The 23,889-nt window shown below is 41.8% G+C and overlaps 1 protein-coding gene across 1 annotated transcript; it reads right to left on the bottom strand.

The window, feature by feature from the left end:
• Window positions 1–1,217: 1,217 nt before the first annotated feature.
• On the bottom strand, window positions 1,218–22,336 carry LOC106573324 (guanine nucleotide-binding protein G(i) subunit alpha-1). The gene is made up of 9 exons (XM_014148277.3): window positions 21,906–22,336; window positions 10,456–10,498; window positions 10,131–10,272; window positions 9,330–9,487; window positions 9,085–9,213; window positions 5,847–5,976; window positions 5,323–5,476; window positions 4,429–4,620; window positions 1,218–4,182 (listed from the first exon to the last, which is right to left on the bottom strand). The coding sequence occupies exons 1-8, from the start codon at window positions 22,021–22,023 to the stop codon at window positions 4,430–4,432; spliced, it is 1,065 nt and encodes a 354-aa protein (XP_014003752.1). The 5' UTR covers window positions 22,024–22,336; the 3' UTR covers window positions 1,218–4,182; window position 4,429.
• Between the last annotated feature and the right edge of the window lie 1,553 nt (window positions 22,337–23,889).

Here is a 23,889-nt window from a genome sequence, read left to right as displayed (position 1 = left end):
TACCAGGAAGTAGAGTAAGCATGGCATCTTGGGAGTTTTTATTGATTTGGTCTTGTTTTAGATGATAGCCCACAATGCCTGGAAAATAGTTTTAAACTCTCAGGAACCACATCAGTGTCATAGCAATCTACTGATATGTGTGCATGCAGAATTCTTTATCATAATGTGGTCCCTGAGAAGTTGAACTTACACAAGGGAAAGGTGTTGTTGAGACTTGAGTGGTCTAGGGACCAAAATCCAACCAACCATTGCCACAGACATGCATGTGGGTTAAAGTGTATGCTAGAGAGAACAAAGTGAGTAACAAGTCATAATGGCTGTTTGGCATATCTACAGATTTAGCTTTGGGTTTGTCTTGTAGATGTAGAAGAACTGATTGGATAACCTCCTCTGAATGTATCCGTGATGCCCATCAGTTTAGTCTTCTTGAGGATTCCTTGTGTGCTTGTTTTTTGTAGAAGAAAAATCCCTGATGTTAATGTGCTACTACCTACAGTATGTACTACTACAACAGACCAGCAGTATAGTATGCAGTATGCATTGATCACCTATAGAAGGTGCTGTGAACTAACTAATGTTATAAATTACCACATGTATTGTTCAATGCAAATTTGTGGAGTGCATTTCCCACTTCAAATCATTAAGAACACCTGCTCTTTCCATGACATACTGATCAGGTGAAAGCTATGGTCCTTTATTGATGTCACTTGTTAAATCCACTTCAAATCAGCGTAGATGTAGGGGAGGAGACAAGCTAAATAAGAATTTTTAAGTTGAGACAATTGAGAAATGGATTGTGTATGTGTGCCATTACAGGTGAATAGGCAAGACAAAAGATTTTGTTTCCTTTGACTGGGGTATGGTGGTAGGTGCCAGGCGCGCTTGTTTGAGTCTGTCAAGAACTGCAACGTTGCTGGTTTCCCCCCGTGTATATCAAGAATGGTCCACCACCCAAAGGACAACCAGCTAACTTGACAACTGTGGGAAACATTGTAGTCAACATAAGCCAGCATCCCTGTGGGACGCTTTCGACACCTTTTAGAGTCCATGCCCCGACGAATTGAGGCTGTTCTTAGGGAAAAAGGCGGGTCCTCAATAGGAACGTGTTCCTAATGTTTGGTATACTCATTGTATGTCAATGTTGCAAGCCAAAAGGTGGCTGTTGTTTTTCTTTTCTTTTTTTCCAGTCACCCAAAATTGACAAGAAACACAAGTCATCATTGTGAAGGATGCTGTGGTTTTACCACAGCAACTATTTATTAGCAAAATTATGGAAATTAGTCCACTAACGTCCCCATCCAATGGAAACCAAGGGGTGGGGGCAGATATGTAACCTGAAACCATTACGAATCATATCGTCGTCATCATCATAACAGTGCACTCCCACCCATCCACCTCCCTTTGTCTAGCTTTGCACTTTATATCTATGATCCTGTCTGCTACAATGCTGTAGTTGTCATCCTCTTTTCAAAGTTTCTTTAAAATGATTGTGTAGGAATGTTACCGCCTGCAACATCACCCCAACGACGTGATGTCAAATTACATTATGTTGCCTTTTTGGTCACTTTTCCAGAAACCAGACAGAGAGCATGACAAGTAAAAGTAAGAAAGTCCCTTTGTACTTACAGTACAAGTCAAAAGTTGATACCTACTCATTCAAGGGTTTATTTTTTACATTGTAGAATAATAGTGAAGACATCAAAACTATGAAATAACACATGGAATCATGTCGTAACCAAAACAACAAAAAAGTGTTAAAACAAATCAAAATATATTTTATATTTGAGATTCTTCAAAGCAGCCACCCTTTGCCTTGACAGCTTTGCACACTCTTGGCATTCTCTCAACCAGCTTCATGAGGTAGTCACCTAGAATGCATTTTAATTAACAGGTGTGCCTTGTTAGAAGTACATTTGTGGAATTTCTTTCCTATTCACCGGACGTGCTACCTGTCCCAGACCTGCTGTTTTCAACTCTCTAGAGACAGCAGGAGCGGTAGAGATACTCTCAAAGATCGGCTATGAAAAAGCCAACTGACACTTACTCTTGTGTTACTGACTTGTTGCACCCTCGACAACTACTATGATTATTATTATTTGACAATGCTGGTCATTTATGAACATCTAGGCCATGTGCTGTTATAATCTCCACCCGGCACAGCCAGAAGAGGACTGGCCACCCCTCATAGCCTGGTTCCTCTCTAGGTTTCTTCCTAGGTTTTGGCCTTTCTTGGGAGTTTTTCCTAACCGTGCTTCTACACCTGCATTGCTTGCTGTTTGGGGTTTTAGGCTGGGTTTTTGTACAGCACTTTGTGTTATCAGCTGACGTAAGAAGGGCTATATAAATACATTTTATTTTATTTAATGCGTTGGAGCCAATCAGTTGTGTTGTGACGAGGTAGGGTTGGTATACAGAAGATAGCCCGACCAAGTCCATATTATGGCAAGAACAGCTCAAATAAGCAAAGAGAAACGACAGTCTAATACTTTACAACATACATGGTCAGTCAATGCAGAAAATTAAGAACTTTGAACGTTTCTTCAAGTGCAGTTGCAAAAACCATCAAGCGCTGTGATGAAACTGGCTCTCATGAGGACCGCAACAGGAAAAGACCCAGAGTTACCTCTGCTGCAGAGGATACGTTCATTAGAGTTACCAGCCTCAGAAATTGCAGCCCAAATAAATGCTTCACAGAGTTCAAGTAACAGACATCAACATCAACTGTTCAGAGGAGACTGTGTGAATCTGGCCTTCATGGTCAAATTACTGCAATGAAACCACTACTACAAATGACACCAATAAGAAGAGACTTGCTTGGGCCAAAAACATAAGCAATGGACATTAAACCGGTGGAAATCTGTCCTTTGGTCTGGTGAGTCCAAATTTGAGATTTTTGTTTTCCAACCACTGTTCTTTTGTGAGACGTAGAGTTGGTGAACGGATGATCTCTGCATGTGTGGTTCCTACCGTGAAGCATGGAGGAGGATGTGTGATGGTGTGGGGGTGCTTTGCTGGTGACACTCATGATTTATCATTCAGGGCACACTTAACCAGCATGGCTACCACAGCGATACACCATCCCATCTGGTTTGCACTTAGTGGGACTATCATTTGTTTTTCAACAGGACAATGACCCAACACCTCCAGGCTGTGTAAGGGCTATTTGACCAAGGAGAGTGATGGAGTGCTGCATCAGATGACCTGGCCTCCACAATCACCTGACCTCAACCCAAATGAGATGGTTTGGGATGAGTTGGACCGCAGAGTGAATGAAAGCAGCCAACAATTGCCCAGCATGTGGGAACTCCTTCATGAGTGTTATTAAAGCATTCCAGGTGAACCTGGTTGAGAGAATGCCAAGAGTGTGAAAAGCTGTCAAGGCAAAGGGTGGCTACTTCAAAGAAACAAACATTTTAAATAGATTGATTCACATTTTTGCTTACTACATGATTCCATTTCTGTTATTTCATAGTGTTGATATCTTCACTATTATGCTACAATGTAGAATATAGTAAAAATAAAGACAAACACCTATTCATTCAAGGGTTTCCAACTTCTCACTGGTACTGTATGGCCACACACACACACACATTCATATACGCCAAGTCAAACAGCTGCACGCACTCACACAAGCAAACAGTGATGCAGCAAAGGCACTCACAGTCATGCACACAGACACACAGCGCTCATCAAGAGCAAGTTGGTCTTAAAATTGGTCTATTCCATTATTTCCATGGACACTAATTCTCAGCCATCAGTCACAGAAACCAAATATTGAGATAATTTTTTTGTGTGGGGGGCGGGGGGAGATTAAATTATAACATCTACCATTTAGCCCAAAAAACAAAAAACACTGGAACTAAGGCATGCAAAGGCACAAGTACCTAAACACAAAAATGTGTCCATTCCTTTCCTAGAAGAAACAAATGCAAAGGCCCCCCTCCATCCCTTTTTAAATAACTTGACCGGTTAAAACAAAATCTTAAAAACAGTGAAAAACTCCAGCCATAGTGAGTTGTACAAATATTTTAAACGGTTTTCTACATGGCATTTTAAAAACTTTGAGTTTAAAGTTAAGAGGTTAAAAGTGAGGTTCTCTACAAAGTGTCCATGATCCAACCCCCTCCAGCCACAGACGTCCCAAAGAAAAGGTCACTGAGCACACGCTGGCCACCACACTGCCTGTACAGAAAGAGGGTAAAACAATGTTTAGAGAACGTCGCTGATGTACTAGGTACCATGCCATAATGCCTATGCAATTGTTTCAGACCTACACAATGGCATCAGGCTAGGGGGGCTGATTTGGAATTGAGCATCTGTCCAGGCTAGACTCTAGAAAGTCTTAATACAACCTTTATTACAACATGTAATTGCCTTTCAAGAACATTGAGTCTAACATGTTATAAGATATATTAATGTTCTGACTACCCTAGAAGAGGCCACAGTCCTTCAGGTTGTTCTTGATGATGACGTCAGTGACTGCATCGAAGACAAACTGCACATTCTTGGTGTCGGTGGCGCAGGTGAAGTGGGTGTAGATCTCCTTGGTGTCCTTCCTCTTGTTCAGGTCTTCAAACTGACACTGGATGTAGGCCGCCGCCTCCTCGTACGTGTTGGAGCCTTGGAAAGCCGGGGCAAGGACGAAGAGAGACAGAGAGATACCCATAAATTAGTTTAGTCTTTTACCTTCACCATTGTGAGTTCCTGAGATGTTAAAGGCCCTATGCAGCCATTATATCCATTTCAAATAATTTCTGGGTAACAATGAACTACCTTACTGTAATAGATTTCCATAAAAATATGGGCAAAAATAGCTTGTTAGCTAAATATTTCTCAAGCAAGAATTTTGCTCAGACTGTCTAGGAGTGGCCTGACCACTCAGAGAACTGAAAACTAGCCGTTATTGGTCTATTAAACAATTAAGCACATGGTGATGTCACCATGGAAAGCTGTAACCTCCGCCCATGCAAACCTGCTGATTAGAAGATCCTGTGTAGATTGTATTTTCAACCAGCAACTATCAGGAAATAACAGTGAACAAATGTTTCTACACTTCTGAAGTGTTAGTTTCATCAGCTGTTTTACAGTATGATATAAAAACACAGGAAAAACAGAATTGACTGCAGGTGTGGTGAGATCTGATAATCTTCACAACGTGACTCCAATTAAGATGACCTGGAACTCTGTGCGTTCAACCTGAGCAAGGCTTAGCACAGTATCACTAAAATGTGGGATTGAAGATGATTTGTAGAGTAGCTGATATATATATATAGATATATATATATATCACTGTGTGTGTGTGTGTGTGTGTGTGTCTCTTACCTGCGTACTCCGGGTAACAGATAGTGAGAGGACTCTTTTGGATCTTCTCCTCAAACAGATCCTTCTTGTTGAGGAAGAGGATGATGGAGGTGTCTGTGAACCACTTGTTGTTGCAGATGGAGTCAAATAGCTTCATGCTCTCATGCATCCGGTTCTGAGGGACAGAAAGACAACCACACAATGCTTTTAGTTACACGTGTTTGTGGGTATCGCACCATACAAGTTTGTTCTTTGAAATGTATATATTTTTTTAAAGGCATATAAAACAGATATTTCACAACTGTTGCTATGGTTCTGATGATGTAGTTCTCTTCCAGACGCAATAGGGGCAGAAAATGTGAAACTGGATCTGTGGATAAATTAACACTTGTTTCATATGAGAAAGAATGAAAGATGACTGAGGGATTGCAGTAAATGAGATGACAAAGACGACCGACGCTTGAGTGAGAGTGTATAAGGATTACAGAGGGAGAGTAATATCAATGACTGATGAGCAAGGGCTGAGAGCGAGGGATGAGTCTCACCATCTCCTCATCCTCGGCCAGCACCAGGTCGTAGTCACTGAGCGCCACACAGAAGATGATGGCGGTGACTCCCTCAAAGCAATGGATCCACTTCTTCCTCTCGGACCTCTGACCCCCCACGTCAAACATTCTGGGGAGAAAATACACAGTATGCATGAGCAAAACACGCACACAAAACTTTCAAAAATGATTTTTTAACAGCTCTACATTAAATGTTTTGCATTCTCTCCCAAACCATCACACTCCTCATGAACACTACAGCTGGTCAACTTTAGCCCTGAACTGAACCCTCTGTAGACTAGAGGGTGTCATCAGCTGGCTTAAGGCATGCTTCCCAGCCAAAGCAGTTCAGAAGAGTTTGTGAAAATACAACATTTTCTGACATTTCTGTTAGTTTTGGAAGTAGGTAAGGTTTTTGGGGGGGGCTGTTCGAGCACAGATTTTTTTTTTTTTTAGGCCAGTTGGAAGTCGGGAGCCTAATTCTACACCCCTTCGTCTGATTGGTCAAATGTAGGGATTCTTCAATAAGGTCTTAGTCGTCATTCAACGAGGCACGACTTGTTTTCATGGACATTTTTTCCGTTGAGAAATACTGCACCAAACATCTTAGATGTAAAATTGTACGACTAAGATCTCCTTGGGAAAAACTTAAATTAATGACAGATTTCATGAGTTATCTTAGATTCATTCTGACTTTGCGGAAGTGTATACTGGCTACAGTGTCTCAAAACGGACAAAGTACTATTGTTGTTTTGTTCTAGTTTTTCCAAGCAAAGGTCTTTTAAGGGAGTATGCGAGCACATGCGTTCGGTTCGCTTAGCCGCCAGCCGAATTGAAGCATGCCGAATAAAGGTCGACCGATTCATCGGAATGGCCGATTAATTAGGGCCGATTTCAAGTTTTCATAACAAATCGGTATTTTTTTTTTACACCTTTATTTAACTAAGCAAGTCAGTTACGAACACATTCTTGTTTTCAATGACGGCCTAGGAACGGTGGGTTAAATGCCTTGTTCAGGGCAGAACGACACATTTTTACCTTGTCAGCTTGGGGATTCAATCTTGCAACCTTACGGTTTACTAGTCCAACGCTCTAACCACCTGCTTTACATTGCACTCCACGAGGAGCCTGTCTGTTACGCGAATGCAGTAAGAAGCCAAGGTAAGTTGCTAGCTAGCATTAAACTTATCTTATAAAAAACAATCAAAATCACTAGTTAACTACACATGGTTGAGGATATTACTAGTTTATCTAGCCTGTCCTGCGTTGCATATAATCGATGCGGTGAGCATTCGCGAAAAAGGACTGTCGTTGCTCCAACGTGTACCTAACCATAAACAATGTCTTTCTTATAATCAATACACAAGTATATATTTTTAAACCTGCATATTTAGTTAATATTGCCTGCTAACATGAATTTCTTTTAACTAGGGAAAATGTGTCACCTCTGCAACAGAGTCAGGGTATATGCAGCAGTTTGGGCCGCCTGGCTCGTTGCGAACACTATTTCTTCCTAACAAAGACAGCCAACTTCGCCAAACGGGGGATGATTTAACAAAAGCGCATTTGCGAAAAAAGCACAATTGTACCTAACCATAAACATCAATGCCTTTCTTAAAATCAATACACAGAAGCATATATTTTTAAACCTGCATATTTAGCTAAAAGAAATCCAGGTTAGCAGGCAATATTAACCAGGTGAAATTGTGTCACTTCTCTTGCGTTTATTGCACGCAGAGTCAGGGTATATGCAACAGTTTGGGCCGCCTGGCTCGTTGCGAACTAATTTGCCAGAATTTTATGTAATTATGACATATCATTGAAGGTTGTGCAATGTAACAGGAATATTTACACTTAGGGATGCCACCCGTTAGATAAAAAACAGAACGGTTCCGTATTTCACTGAAAGAATAAACATTTTGTTTGAGATGAGTTTCCGGATTCGACCATATTAAATGACCTAAGGCTCATATTTCTGTGTGTTTATTATATTATAATAAAGTCTATCATTTGATAGAGCAGTCTGACTGAGCGGTGGTAGGCACCAGCAGGCTCGTAAGCATTCATTCAAAGAGCACTTTCGTGCGTTTTGCCAGCAGCTCTTTGCAATGCTTCAAGCATTGCGCTGTTTATGACTTCAAGCCTATCAACTCCCGAGATTAGGCTGGTGTAACCGATGTGAAATGGCTAGCTAGTTAGCGGGGTGCGCGCTAATAGCATTTCAAACATCACTTGCTCTGAGACTTGGAGTAGTTGTTCCCCTTGCTCTGCATGGGTAACGCTGCTTCGAGGGTGGCTGTTGTCGATGTGTTCCTGGTTCGAGCACAGGTAGGAGCGAGGAGAGGGATGGAAGCTATACTGTTACATTGGCAATACTAAAGTGCCTATAAGAACATCCAATAGTCAAAGGTATATGAAATACAAATCGTAGAGAGAAAAATAGTCCTATAATAATTACAACCTAAAACTTCTTACCTGGGAATATTGAAGACTCATGTTAAAAGGAACCACCAGCTTTCATATGTTCTCATGTTCTGAGCAAGGAACTTAAACATTAGCTTTCTTACATGGCACATAATGCACTTTCACTTTCTTCTCCAACACCTTGTTTTTGCATTATTTAAACTAAATTGAAGGTTAAGCTAAATAGATTTTATTGATGTATTATGTTAAGGTAAAATTAGTGTTCATTCAGTATTGTTGTAATTGTCATTATTACAAATAAAATTGGCCGATTAATTGTATCGTTTTTTTTTGGTCCTCCAATAATCAGTATCGGCGTTGAAAAATCTGAATCGGTCGACCTCTAATGCCGACGTCTTTTGGGAGACCACCTTATGGCGCATCTCCATACAGGATTTACCTCAGTGTTTTACCCACAAGGCTCAAACTTCTCTGTTTCCATCTACGTGGGCCGGCACACGTGCCTCACTAGACCATGGCGCTGGCATACCTGTTCTCACATGGGGCCAAAGCCAGGCCACTGGTCTTTCACATAATGGCTAACTGAACTTTAACACCTTCTCACAAAGTAGCCGTTTTGATTATGCAGAGGTTGTTGATGCTGCTCTTCACAAGTCTTTACTGTCACAATTTTCCTTGTATAACACAAGGGTGTATACACTAGTGTAACGTTGGTTATGTCAAAAAGGAGCACTAGTGGGTACAACTGTTAAATGAGGTGGTTTCAGACACTATTGAGATGCACTCAGAGTGGGTACACTGGGGACTGTCTCACTTGAAGTGGAGGTCTTTGAAGGTGAAATGAGTCTCCACGATGCCGGTGGTCTTCACCCTGGTCCTCAGCACGTCTTGCTGGGTGGGCACGTACGCTCCGTGGGCTATCCTGTCCAGGTCATTCAGATAACTGGGAGAGAATGATGGATAGGGAGGTCAGTGTTAGCAGTTTGTTGAATGTTGCAGTTGTGTGGAGGAGGTTACTGTACTTTCTGAAGCAGGACTGTGTGTGTGTGTGTTACTCACTAGGCAGCCGAGTCATTGAGCTGGTACTCTCGTGAGCGGCCGAAGCAGGACTGGACCCCCCCGTCCTTCCAGAGGCGCTGGATGACCCCGGCCAGCTCACCGGTCATGAAGCCCTCCTCTGCCGATCCCGCCAGCACAAACAGCTGACGAGCATCATCCTGGTAGGGGACATGAAACAACTAACGGTTAGGAGGCAGAAGCGGTAAGGTAGGGTTTATTCAGAAATTCTCCCTATTGTTTTAAACCTAAGATTCCTCACAGACCTTCTGGTAACCTGGCTGGGTGAAGTTGCTCTATATTGCTTACTTCCACTATCTACGAAATAGCACCAATTTGTATCTTTTTGAGCTCAGGGCTAGAGGTTGAGCTGGGAATTACTTTTCTTCACCTCACCATTAAAACTACCATCATCCCTCCCCATGCCTCTTATAGCCAAAGCCTATCCCCTGCCATTTGACCCCATAGACTAACCACCACCACTAGTGAACTCCCAGGCACAGACCTAGGATCAGCTTGCCCTCACAAAACCTAATCTTAACTATATACTCATACACACACACACACACACACACACACACATACACACATACATACATACATACATACACACATACATACATACATACATACATACATACATACATACATACGGATACATGGATATATGGGGGGGGGGGATATACGGGGGGGGACACACACACGACACGGATACATGGATGGATATATATATATATATATAAAAAAAGCACAAAACTGCTCTTGAATCAGTGTGTAGATCTCCCAGTGTCCTACTCCACTCACCGCTCTGGCTGCTTCAGCAAAGTCTATCTTGAGGCGCCCCATGGCTCTGATGATGGCGATGATGGACTGGATGGTGTTGCTGTACACCACCGCCTTGTACTGCTTACACTCCTCCTCTGAATAGCCCGCCTCATGGATGATCCTGGGAGGGGAGGGAGAGAGCGAGGGAAAGTAGCAAGACATGGCGGAGTAGGACAACAGGAGAGAAAGAAAGCATGAATAATCAACTAGGCCTAACTGCCTGTTATTCAAATGTGTTATGGAACGACATTGATACACCTAAAGTGAACATTTCCGTAAACTATTTAGACAACGAGAAACTTACTTCATCTGTTTGACAATGGTACTCTTCCCTGACTCCCCAGCACCTGAGAGAGAGAGAGGGAAAGAGAACAGAGGAGGCCAATTAATGAGTGATAGACTTAACATTCTCCATTCATTCATGGCTGTTTTGACTTGAGCTAGATCCTAATTTGAGATCCACACATGTAAGCCTAACTCACGTTTTGCACAAGGCCCTATGAGACTAACCTGTCCAAGGACTGAGTAGCTCATAGCTATTCAACGCTGGGAAACCAAATGTCTGATCTGCCCTAACAGGAGTTTACCAGGCTCTAGTTTAATAGGATTAATTAATTGGATCTTCCTACCAATGAGATTATAGCTCTGGCATGCGGAAGACTTAGCATCCCACATTATACTCTGACTAACTGGTTGTGTACACCATCCACAGCGTCACATCCACTTAGGCAAAGATAGATATGAGTAGGAATGTCACGATAATAAGAAGTGTTTTACAACAATACCAGGCCAAGTATCATGATACTGAGTAGTATCGCGATACCACAGTGAGGAGAGAAAAATTAAAGCACACTTCCACTCAATACTACACATTGAACTGAACTTCACACTGTATAATAGAATACTGCAGAGAACAGCTGAGTTGCTAATATTTGCAAAGGCCTACCTGTGATTTGGCTGGAGGAATGGGAAAAAGGAATATACATCAGTGGAGGCTGCTGAAGGGAGGACGGCTCATAATAAATGGCGGGAACGGCATCAAACACATAGAAACCATGTTTGATAGCATTCCATCCCAGCCATTACCATGAGCGTGTACTCCCCAATTAAGGTGCCACAAACCTCCTGTGATATACACGCATAAATGATCTGCACGTCATTGTGTCAGTGAGGAGAAGAGTGAAGGTTTCATGCAGTGTTAACAGACACACACCATCTCCCTCACTCTCATACACACCTGTCGCTCACAAACACACATTGCTCCCTTTTTAAACATTACGCACCGAAAATAATTTGAGCACCAGAAAGAAATTTATATATAGTTCAGGCCTATATGAACTACCTTTTGAAGGACTACTCATGGGTAGCACACATTTTCCTTTTTTCCTGTGCCAAATCAAATTTGCCTAAACCTATTGTCAAGTTAACAGGTTGTTAGCTAGCTAGGTAACATGACTGAACAACGTTTGTCACCAAAACAATAATCGGCGACCCGGGATTAATTTAAAAAACGACTCGCAACATGGTTTGTGAAATTCTATAAAATGTGCAGAAAGCAAGCAAGCACCGTTTAGGCTAGAAACAAGCAGTTGTCTTTGCTGTAAAGTTACAAGCATGTAGCTCCATTTTCCCTCTAACACTCAGAGGCTGCATGACAGTGAACTTGCAAAGTCTACTCAGACTGATCTGTGCTGAGGGAGGCAGTTTCATCCTGGGGATTGAAAGAGTAGCGCAAAGTATGTATGACTACCGACAGAACACCGTCAAAGCATTGGAGCTGAACAAATGGACAAGACTAGGGGTGTTTCAGACACAGGCTACACATTGCTATTGGTAAGTCTCAACGTCCAAAACACAGCTAGGTAGAAAAATTACTTCAAATACACAACTATTGTATTCCTTATCTCTGCTTAAGTTATAGCCGACTACCCTGCCGGGTCCTTCTTATACGTTAAGCCGAATATATACAGCCATGCAAATCTATAATTTGTAAGTGTGTGCAATATACAAACATTACATGGATGTCATTGCTTTTATTTATAATTGATACATTAGCCTATGGCTTCAATATATCCTCTTTCAATAATAAATAGCCTACTCAATAAATGTTTGTTTTCTAAACCAACATAGCTCTCACAATCACTACAGCTGTATGTAATTCTATAGATGGATTCAATTTGTAATCATGTCCAGTGTCCATGCTGTAAATTGTAATTACATCAGATGCAATGTTATTTCTATTGAATGATTGTGATTCATATGTAATTATTTCTCACCATTTTATTTTTCAGAGAGGAGCGGACAAAACGAACCTCGGGTTTCCCAGGACACAGAAGTGAGCAAGTGCTCAGCACATTTTCCGAGGTGGAAGAGGCAGAAGGCCCTGACAAGTGCACAGGATAAATGGAGCCTGCCCCTCCACAAGCTCATCACAGAATCCCGACTTCAGATGGAAAGAATCCTGGAGCAGGAAAAGGCCATCACACAAGTCCTGGCAGCAGCAGAAACAAAATAAAAAAAAACTAAAGAAACTGCACCTTGCACCCTCCTGGCAAGACATCGAGGTCTTTGAATCAATCACAGCAGCACTTAAGCCCCTCCAGCTTTTCACAGATGCCCTGTCAGAGACATGCGTGTGTCTCCTATCTGAAGCCGGTCCTCCATTTGTTCAAGACGAGGATCTGAAATCAAATGAGGGCGAAGCGAAACTGACCCGAGAGATTAAGATGAGGGTCCTCAATTACTTGAATGACAAATACACCGACCCTGAAACAGATGAGCTGCTCACCATGGCTACCTTTCTGGACCCAAGGTTCAAGACCACCTACATGACCACTGATAAGCTTATCAGTGGTCATGTAGGTGGTCTTGAACCTTGGGGTGAAGGTGAGCTGCCTCCGAGACAGAAGCGTTCCTGGTAGAGAACACAGCCGTGGGAAACTTCGCTCTTGAAGAGGACCAGAGAGAGAGAAAGAAGCTGCCACTGCTCCACAATCAGCAAATAAGTCAGAGTAGAGCCATGGGAGCTTCTTACATTAGGCATCCCTGCCACAAGTTCACCCTCAGAGAGCATTTAGCATTGGGGGCAGTGTGGTCACAAGCCACAGGGCAACTTTGAAGCCAGAAACTGGTGTTCCTGGCACAGAACTTGTGAAGAGGGAGGTAGTGAATCGTTACATGGTGAACTGAGAAACATACATGTCTGGTTAATGCTTGAAAAAGTTAGTTTGAAAAGGTTTACAACTTAAATTCATAATGATCGGTGTTGTGCTGAAAAAGACTGCATTTATATTTGTCAGGAAAAAGTTAACTCTTTACATACTGAGAACTTTTTTTTTTACTGCATATTTATTTAACTCGTATACTTTTGTTTCATGTTTGCACAGTTTTGCCACAGAAAAATATTAATAAAAGTGCATTGCCCACTGTTTCTGTAAGGTTAAAAGCAATATTTTGTCATTTATAAACTTTGAAGGGCTCATCCGTTTTTATTTATTTAAATTGGACAGTATATCGTTATTGTCCGGACAGTGGAAAATAGTGATTTGAATTTTACTTCATATCATCCACCCCTAAGCCAAATGCAGGCAAAAATGTCAACAACAAAAAAAAATGGTCCAGTTTGTCATTATGGGGTACTGTGTGTAGATGAGAGAGACTATTTAATAGATTTTGAATTCAGGCTGTAACAACAAAAGTGTGGAATAAGCCACTATGAATACTTTCTGAAGGCACGCAGGCCTATGGCACATCAAGGGAACTGTAGCCTACTGTTCAGAGGGGTTAAATGGGAACTGAAATCTGGACCAGTTCTTGCAGTAAAATGATACACCAAAATGTAAGCTTAAATCGTTACTCAGGAACACGAGAGAAGAAATGTGATTTCTTTCAGCATCTTGAGTGAATGCACAGTTAGTATCAATCTTTATAAGCATTATGAGAGTTTATCGTATTTCAAACCACATAAAATATGCATCCAAGCCAAACTGAAATCTTATCAGAAATATGTTGGGTTGTTTTCACAACCTTCTATTAACTGACAAACTGATGTCATTTGGAAATTTTGCACCAAAAATAGTAGTTTTAAGTTCTTGCATTCTCTCCCCGGTCCCTAAACGCCTTTGTGCCGCAGAAGTGCATACAGCAGTGGTGCCATACTAAAATGTTTAAACAAAGAAGAATGATGAAAAAGATCAACATTTTGCTTAAAAATGGATAAACTATGAATAATTTACATTACAAGCGCAGCAATGTGTTCACGCAAATGGCTGAGACAAGGGAATGTTCCAAAATGCTATTATGGGAGAACACCATTCTAAAACACGCACCTGATGCGAGCGTTTTTTTTTATAAATGCAGTAGAGATGGATATACAGGCTAATGGTAGAAACTTAGAGGGAATATCTGAAAATGTAACAAGGATTGTGCCTTACTGCCATTGGACAGTAGAATAAATGCTGGTTTTAATGGCATATCAGGAAATCTTTGCTTTTTTCCTATGGTCAGATTTTGGCTGTAGGCTATTAAAATCAAATCGTATTTGTCACATGCGACGAATACTACAGGTGTAGACCTTAGTGAAATGCTTACTTACAAGCCCTACACCAACAATGCCTTTAAAAAAAAAAAAATAAAAAAAAAAGTAAGAACAACAAATAATTAAAGAGCAGCAGTAAAATAACAATGTGGCTATATACAGGGGGTACCAGTAGAGGCAATGTGTGGGGGCACCGGTGTCGAAGTAATATGTACATGTAGGTAGAGTTAGTGACTATGCTTCTATGCTTAGACAATAACAGAGTAGCAGCAGCGTGGGGGGGCGGGTGGCAATGCAAATAGCCTGGGTAGCCATTTGATTAGATCTTCAGGAGTCTTATGGCTTGGGGGGGGGGGGGGGGGGGGGGTAGAAGCTGTTTAGAAGACTCTTGAACCTAGACTTGGCGCTCCGGTACCGCTTGCCATGCGGTAGCAGAGAAAAAAAACAGTCTATGACTAGGGTGGCTAGAGTCATTGAACATTTTTAGGGCCTTCCTGACACCGCCTGGTAGAGGCGATGTACTGGGCCATACGAGCTACCCTCTGTAGTGCCTTGAGGTCAGAGGCCGAGCAGTTGCCAAACCAGGATGTGACGCAACCAGTCAGGATGTTCTCGATGGTGCAGCTGTTGAACTTAGAGGATCTGAGGACCCATGCCAAATATTTTCAGTCTTTTGAGGGAGAACAGGTTTAGTTGTGCCCTCTTCACGACTGTCTTGGTGTGCTTGGACCATGTTAGTTTGTTGGTGATGTGGACGCCAAGGAACATGAAGCGCTCAACCTACTACACTACTGCCCTGTCGATGAGAATGGGGGCGTGCTCGATCCTCCTTTTCCTGTAGTCAACAATCATCTCCTTTGTCTTGATCACATTGAGGGGTAGGTTTTTGTCCTTGCACCACAGTCAGGTCTCTGACCTCCTCCCTATAGGCTGTCTCATCGTTGTTGGTAATCAGGCCTACCACTGTTGCGTCATCAGCAAACTTGATGTTGGAGTCGTGCCTGGCCGTGCAGTCATTAGTGAGCATGTACCCTTAGCGTGCTAAGTCCCCTCCTGTACATTTATGAGTGCATGGCCAGACACGACGCCAAAACCATCATTAAGTGTTTCGATGACACAAGTGGTGTTGAGGATCAACGTGGAGGATGCATTGTTGCCTATCCTTACCACCTGGGGGCGGCCCGTCAGGAAGTCCAGGATTCAGTTGCAGAGGGAGGTGTTTAGTCCCAGGGTCCTTAGCTTAGTGATGAGCTTTGAGGGCACTGGTGTTGAATGCTGAGCTGTAGTCAATGAATAGCATTCTCACATAGGTGTTCCTTTTGTTCAGGTGGGAAAGGGCAGTGTGGAGTGCAATAGAGATTGCATCATCTGTAGATCTGTTGGGGCGGTATGCAAATTGGAGTGGGTCTAGGGTTTCTGGGATAATGGTGTTGATGTGAGCAATGACCAGCCTTTCAAAGCACTTCATGGCTACAGACGTAAGTGCTACGGGTCAGTAGTCATTTAGGCAGGTTACCTTCGTGTTCTTGGGCACAGGGACTGCTTGAAACATGTTGGTATTAGACTGACAGGGAGAGGTTGAAATTGTCAGCGTAGACACTTGCCAGTTCAGCACATGCTAGGAGTTAACGTCCTGGTAATCCATTAGGGCCTGCGGCCTAGTGAATGTTGACCTGTTTAAAGGTCTTACATCAGCTACGGAGAGCGTGATCACACAGTCGTCCAGAACAGCTGATGCTCTCATGCATGTGTCAGTGCTACTTGCCTCAAAGCGAGAATAGAAGTTATTTAGCTCGTCTGATAAGCTCGTGTCACTGGGCAGTTCTCGGCTGTGCTTCCCCTTGTAGTCTATAATAGTTTGGGAGTATATCCTTCCCGTCCGACTCATTAAAATAAAAAAGTATTTGTCCAAGTCGAGGTGAGTAATCGCTGTTTTGATGTCCAGAAGCTCTTTTCGGTCATAAGAGACAGTAGCAGCAACATTATATACACACAAAGTTACAAACAATGCGAAAAAAACTAACAAAATAGCACGGTTGGTTAAGCACCAATTAAAACAGCAGCCATCTTCTCTGGCGCCAAGTTAAGATAGGCTATGTAAAACGTCCAGGTTTCAAACGATAATACGGCTGGCTAGGCATCGCAAATGTAAATATTTTGGTTATGGAAATGTATAACATCATACCAATGTTGAGCAAATAGGCCTATTAGTATACACATTTCACTCTCCCAGCCTGTCTGCGGGCCTGCCGGCCCAGAGCTGAGGTTACGTGTGCATTTGCATAGTATGTAGGCTATGGCTAGCTACTATGATATTCTAGAGAATATGGTTCTATCTCCCTGACCTGAACCAAATGCACACTAAAATGTGCAAAGTATTTCTGCCTTGCGCTGCAACACTGCCTGGCTGGGGGCTGTGCATGCAGACATGAAGAGCAGAGAGTCAGATTCATTTTTAAAAGCGCACAGGCATAAAAGTTTAATTAACTTGAAATGTAAGTCTACTGAAGTGAGACGTTGTCCTTGTGTTCCTTGGCCATTTTCATTGAAAAACAACCTAGCTTGTGAACAAAACAATGTTAGACTTTCAAATGCTAGGGAAGAGAAGCAACATGGATACTAGTCAGACTCAATCGCTCAGGGCACAAACATGACTTGAGTTGCATTACCACGGTAACCTCCCACCCTTAAAAGGTGGAAGGTGAACAATTGTCTCATCTGATATTTTGGTTAAAAGGCTAGGATCACAAAAAAAATGAAATATTTCACATTACTTCTTAATAATAAATGTATTGTTTTAGAAACCTAACAATACATGCTAATCAAATTTTTTGTGGAATTTCAGCAAAATATATTCTAGCTGCTAAACATTTTTTATTTTTATTGTGGCTGCTAGATGTATTTTTCCATCTACCTGCCAGTGGTGGGGTACCAAAAAGTTCATTTTAGACCCTGGCTGCTAGCAAGTGGTGGCTCTCAACAAGGTCAAGGTGAGGGTGAAGCAGAGAAAGTGAAGGCTGGGGAACACACGCACACGTTCTTTATTGTATATTTTTGAGTTATGTTGTTTAAAAATGGGACTGGTGGTAGAATGTAACGTCTATAATTTAAGTTTATTCAGTAACCAGTTCACAATAACATTGTTCTCTGAGATATTGTATACATGTTCAATTAATCAATGATAATTATTAAATGTAATGGTTATTTTTCTGTTTTCATTAAGATGCAAAAAGGTTTAAACAAGTTTATGCAATATAGACTGTTTTAGAAATACACCAATTACTTTAAAAGCACTGCAAGTGACCTAGACCCATGTTGGCATATATATATAAAAAAACAAATATTAATAAATAAATATATATTCAAGTTCAGTTTGGGACAGTTGAAATTACATTTTGGGACAGCGAGGAAAAATGTATTTGCGAGCCCTGCTCACAACCACGTGTAACCATGCCAGCCCAGGACCTCCACATCCGGACAGCTGATGAAACTGAGGAGTATTTGACTGTAATGAAGCCCTTTTGTGGGGAAAAACTCATTCTGAGTGGGTGGGCCTGGCTCCTAAGATTGTGGGCCTAAGCCATCACAGGCTATAGATTGGGGGCTAACTAATTCATTTCAATTGACTGATTTCCTTATATGAACTGTAACTCAGTAAAATTGTTGCATGTTGCGTTGATATTTTTGTTCAGTATAGTTGATCATCTTGGAAACACAGGGTGTGCCAATGGAAAAATACACGTTTTAAAATTTCAACCAATCAATTAGTCGAAAGAACAGACGACTTTCAGTTGACCAAGATAGCCCTACAGAACACACATTGTGTTGTGCCCCAGGTGTGAGATCTGATACTGCAACTAACACGACCTGTACTGGAACATGCCCGGGATGCAGAGCACCTAATGGTTGGGGAAAGCTGCTTTGTGCCAAAGACCCTACTGGCTCATAGGGGTAGGCAGGAAAGTTAGATTCATCCCATACTCTTAGAGCCATGTAAGTTAGGGTCATCATGCCTTGTCTTAGAGCCACTGCCCAGGTAACATTTGGTTCATCCCCAAGCCTTTGAGTCAGGTGAGTTTGGTTAACCGTGCTAGGTCTTCAAGAAGCAGTCAGGTGAGAGTGCTTCATTATGCCCCAGTTGCATTTGTTTAGCCCACAGTTTCCCTCACAGCTGGTAATGTGAACCAGCCTGTGCATGTTGCTAAGCAACCGCCAACCACCTGTTGTTAGAGACTCAGGACAACCAACAGGGTGAGGAAAGTGACAAGCTACTCAGTTATCTTGGCCATCCAAGTTTAGGCTAAAATCACAAGATTAGGGAAGAAAGACTGGTAGCATAGACTTCCATGTTAGCATCCAAATGATCTATTATGAAGTTTCCTACAGTGGCTTTGGGTTGCACTTTTTGCAAATGTACTGTAGCTCGTTGATGAACACTAGTAATCATTGTATGTTACATTGACAAAATGTATCAACAACCATCCCAACAACAGAATCATAAACATGACAATATCCATCTTCCTTGGAATGTGCCTTAATCGTGCACAAGGGTACTCACTTCTTCTAGGCTGCCTGAGCTGCCAATGGACATTTTCTGGGAAGCCAGGTTGGAGATGCAGAGTATTTGCATGTAAACACATCACACAGACAGCATGCTAGGACTTCAGGTTTCACTTTCAAACACTCAGGGAAAAAAGACAACTAATGAAAAGGAGAAATTCAGAGCTTGACTTCTGTCCCTATGGACAAAACCAAAAGCGACAATTGCAAAATACAAAACATATCTAATATTTTAGTAGTAAACACAAAACACAAGTCTATTTGGGAAGCAAACGGAGAAACTATAAAGCCTGTGAACGTCACACAACAAACAACTTGGGTAGTTGACTGACAACAAAACGTATTCTTATGCTGTGGGAATCATTTAAAGCAAAAAGGAGAGTAGAAGAATCTGTGTCCATTTCTAGCGAGATTGTTATGGATTCATACATTTAGCTACTGTGATTTGTCATATGGCTGCTACTAAATTCTAACGTTCACTACTGTTTCACCAAATACAGTATATTGTTGCCCTTGCACTTTTGCTCTCAAATAAGTTTGGGGAGAATAAAAAAAATAAAAATAATAATAAATAAAAATAGTTCCGCAATTTATTGCGTTTTCAACTACGGTTGAATACTTTTGATGTTTTACAAATGTTCCATCCCAAGAACATATGAAATATTATCCCGGGATATAAATGTCTGGATTTGATTAGAGCTTCGATCGGGATGAAAATGAATGCCTGATGCTACCTGAGCCCTACGTTAAAGAAATGTTATGAGCCCTATATTAAAACCTCCTCAGGCCCCAGGACTAAGGCTGTGAACGTCTTGGAATTTGAGGTTAGGCCAGGTCAATGTACAGAGTCACTGACATACCACCCAACGCTACTGTATATGTTGCTCAAAGTGGCTAGAGGACGCAGAAATGAAAGAAATCATATACTACTGGAAAAATAATACGCTACTGAACATATTAGTTTATAGTTCTAAAAGTACATGCAACTTCATGTGTTCCACCGCAAACTGTCAACACAGGATAAATATATAGTTTCAGGTAATAATAAGACATGTTTTGTTTAGATACTTTTTCCTCAAACGTTATAGCAAGTCAAGCTAGCGTACACTACAGAGCAGCTAGTTAGCTAAAAGCTAGGCCGAAGATACCATTGTAGCCAGCGACCTCTACCTAATAACTATAACCAAAAACAAACAGCATTACCATAATAATAAACTTAAGATACAATGGTATCTTCAACCTAGAGTAGTTTTTAGCTAGCTGCTCTACAGTGCAAGCTAGCTTGACTTCCTATGGAGTTACAGAAAAAAGTTGAGGAAAAACATGTTATCGTCACCTGAAACAATACATTTATCCTGTCTTGAATGAAATAGCCAGGTTCGCCATCTTGCGTTACAAAACACGCCACTTGTATGTTCGGTAGTGAGGCAAGATGTACGGCGTAATGAAATACATCACGAGTCGACGTAAACTAGGCATTAGAACAGCCAATACGCATCCAAAACAACTTGGAGTTCGGAAATGGCCGACTTTAGACTTGTGTGTTCAAGACAACTGGGAACGGAAAAAAACTGGGGAAAATCGTTTAACGCCGGTCATCCGACTCGGAATTACAAGTTGGAAACTTCGGCCTCTAAGATCACGGACGAGTTGACCTCTCCCAGTTCTCTTGAAAGTACCATTAATGCGTCGTTGGTTGCTTTCCTGCCCTCTCGCGTCACTTTATACAAATATCTCCGCTAAACATGGTTTATCCGTCTCTCTGTGGCCGCCGAGTATTAGTTGACTACCAATCCCAAATTGCCCATGTCTCCACCTGAGACAAACAAGCGACGTATAAAGAGACGCTTCAAATGAAAAGCGAGAACTACATTAAAGTATAAAATAGGCCTATTTCAAGCATGTTGAAATACATGTCATGTTCAATCGAGTTATTTGCTTCTTGTAGGCTACTGTCTAACTTGTCTCAATATATGCCCATTTCATGATGTGTAGCCTAACATGTGCACAACGTTCCAAATCGGTGACTTATCAAATTTATTGGGTTAACTCTCTAGGAGATGATCCGTCAGTGTGAAATATTTATAATATTACAGATAATTGAATTGAGAAAGATGATCCGAGAGCAGCGCTCCCTTTCGAACCAATCAGTAAAGACATGCTCCAACAAAGCACTTAACGACCGATTTCTCTGCGTGGTGTTTTGGGAAACGCAATTACAGTACATCTTCGGCCGTTGTAGGAAATATGCATAGTTAAAAACACTAAGACTAAATTCCATCACTATAGGGAAACGGGGCCCTGATTGAGACTACAGTTAGCTAGCCGTGACACCTGAGAGATTAGCTAGCCAGTTAATAGCTAACTAAGAATGGGGTTGTTGGCTAGCTGCATGGCCAGTGGTTTGCTATCCAACAGGGCTAGCTAAGTAGCTAGTTAGCGAGCTATTGACTAGGCTAACGTTAACTAGCTAGCAATTTGGATTTGTTCAATTTCATTTCATTCAGCAAAGTTGTCAATGTTAACACTATCAAACTATTGTACACAAACTGTATACAACTGTTAGATATATAGTTAAGCAATATAAGCTAGCTCAGGTTTGCCAGCAAGCTAACTTTTCATTCAAACATTCGTTCGACACTCCGTCTTGGTCTCACCGAGCAGGAGCAGCTTGACCTCCCGTGCTGCTTTTTCCCCGTCGTCCCGTAAATTCCTGTCGATTATTTTACTGCGCTCCTGCGCCGCCTTATCACCCGTACTCAGAGTACACCCCATCTTCAAGCAGATTCCCCAAAAGGTGTAAAAGTTAAAAAGAAAATGTTCAACATGCACAAGCTAAAACGAGGGCGCCTCCCCCGAGTCGGAGATTCAAACACAACCCTTGCCTCGCACCCAGGCTAGCCAAACAAATTGTTTCTAAGCAGCACTATTAAAATGACTTCTCTTGAAAACAACTTTTCGATGCTGTTTCTATCTCTGTTATCTGCCGATGTATAAGTATTCTGATGTTTCGGCAGCGTTCACAATTTTCACGTTTCGTTACGCTTTTGAGCTGTTGAAAGGTTTGTTTCCTGTTCTTCAAATACCCAATGAATGCGCATGCGTGATAGCGCGCAGCCCTTTTTAATACCCGCATCAAATTATATTTTCTGCCTGGCACCAAAGTGATAATATTGCTGCTCTCTTGAGGTGATGCCCTGAACCCATTGAGATGAAGGCAACATTTTGTACCTGTGAGTTTATAACATACATGACAGGTCCAAAAAGCAGTTGGGTGCATTATATACAATAGCATATCTATCTCTGTTTTATCTTTACAGAAATGCAGAAGTCAAGAAAGTAGCCTACCTACCTAATAGTGCAGTGCCAGGTTCCAGAGCCTGGCCCAGAGATATGAGTATATAGCCTACAAACAGTGTAGATATCTGGATGAAGGTCTATTTATTGCACCATATTAGTCATTGTATTCCATTAATGTTAAATCCTAATTTTGACGATGCGAATAATTCACAATATAGTTCAATTATTTGATGATATGCTTTATAACGCCAATGCTGGGGGTTGAATGTGTAGGGCCTATGGAGTGGATCCAGAGAGGCTAGCCAGTGCAATCTAAAATGGATTATGGAGAGTTAACGGAGACTAATGGAGATTAGGCATTGAGTTAATAAATGGATTTGCCTGGCTGATGTTTGTTTGTTGGCTGCAGTGCGTGGCTTGTGCTCAGTATAGATGCTCAGCCATTTAGATGATGACACTTTGTAATGTTTTTATGGATCCTAGGCACGACCGGCCCACTCATTAGGCAGGATTAGGTGGTCGCCTATGGAGGCATTTTCTGAGCTAAACTGACCAAGACGCATCTCCAACATCAACACATTCAGTGAGGGAAAAAAGTATTTGATCCCCTGCTGATTTTGTACGTTTGCCCACTGACAAAGAAATGATCAGTCTATAATTTTAATGGTAGGTTTATTTGAACAGTGAGAGACAGAATAACAACAAAAACATCCAGAAAAACGCATGTCAAAAATGTTATAAATTGATTTGCATTTTAATGAGGGAAATAAGTATTTGACCCCCTCTCAATCAGAAAAATTTCTGGTTCCCAGGTGTCTTTTATACAGGTAATGAGCTGAGATTAGGAGCACACTCTTAAAGGGAGTGCTCCTAATCTCAGTTTGTTACCTGTATAAAAGACACCTGTTCACAGAAGCAATCAATCAATCAGATTCCAAACTCTCCACCATGGCCAAGACCAAAGAGCTCTCCAAGGATGTCAGGGACAAGATTGTAGACCTACACAAGGCTGGAATGGGCTACAAGACCATCGCCAAGCAGCTTGGTGAGAAGGTGACAACATTTGGTGCGACTATTCGCAAATGGAAGAAACACAAAAGAACTGTCAATATCCCTCGGCCTGGGGCTCCATGCAAGATCTCACCTCGTGGAGTTGCAATGATCATGAGAACGGTGAGGAATCAGCCCAGAACTACACAGAAGGATCTTGTCAATGATCTCAAGGCAGCTGGGACCATAGTCACCAAGAAAACAATTGGTAACACACTACGCCGTGAAGGACTGAAATTCTGCAGCGCCCGCAAGGTCCCCCTGCTCAAGAAAGCACATATACATGCCCGT

The sequence above is a fragment of the Salmo salar genome, chromosome 16, assembly GCF_965601325.2.
Source record: "Salmo salar chromosome 16, fSalSal1, whole genome shotgun sequence".
In the NCBI taxonomy this organism is placed as follows: Eukaryota; Metazoa; Chordata; class Actinopteri; order Salmoniformes; family Salmonidae; genus Salmo; species Salmo salar.
Note: the sequence above shows the minus strand (reverse complement) of the source record. Positions and strands in the feature narration are given on the sequence as shown.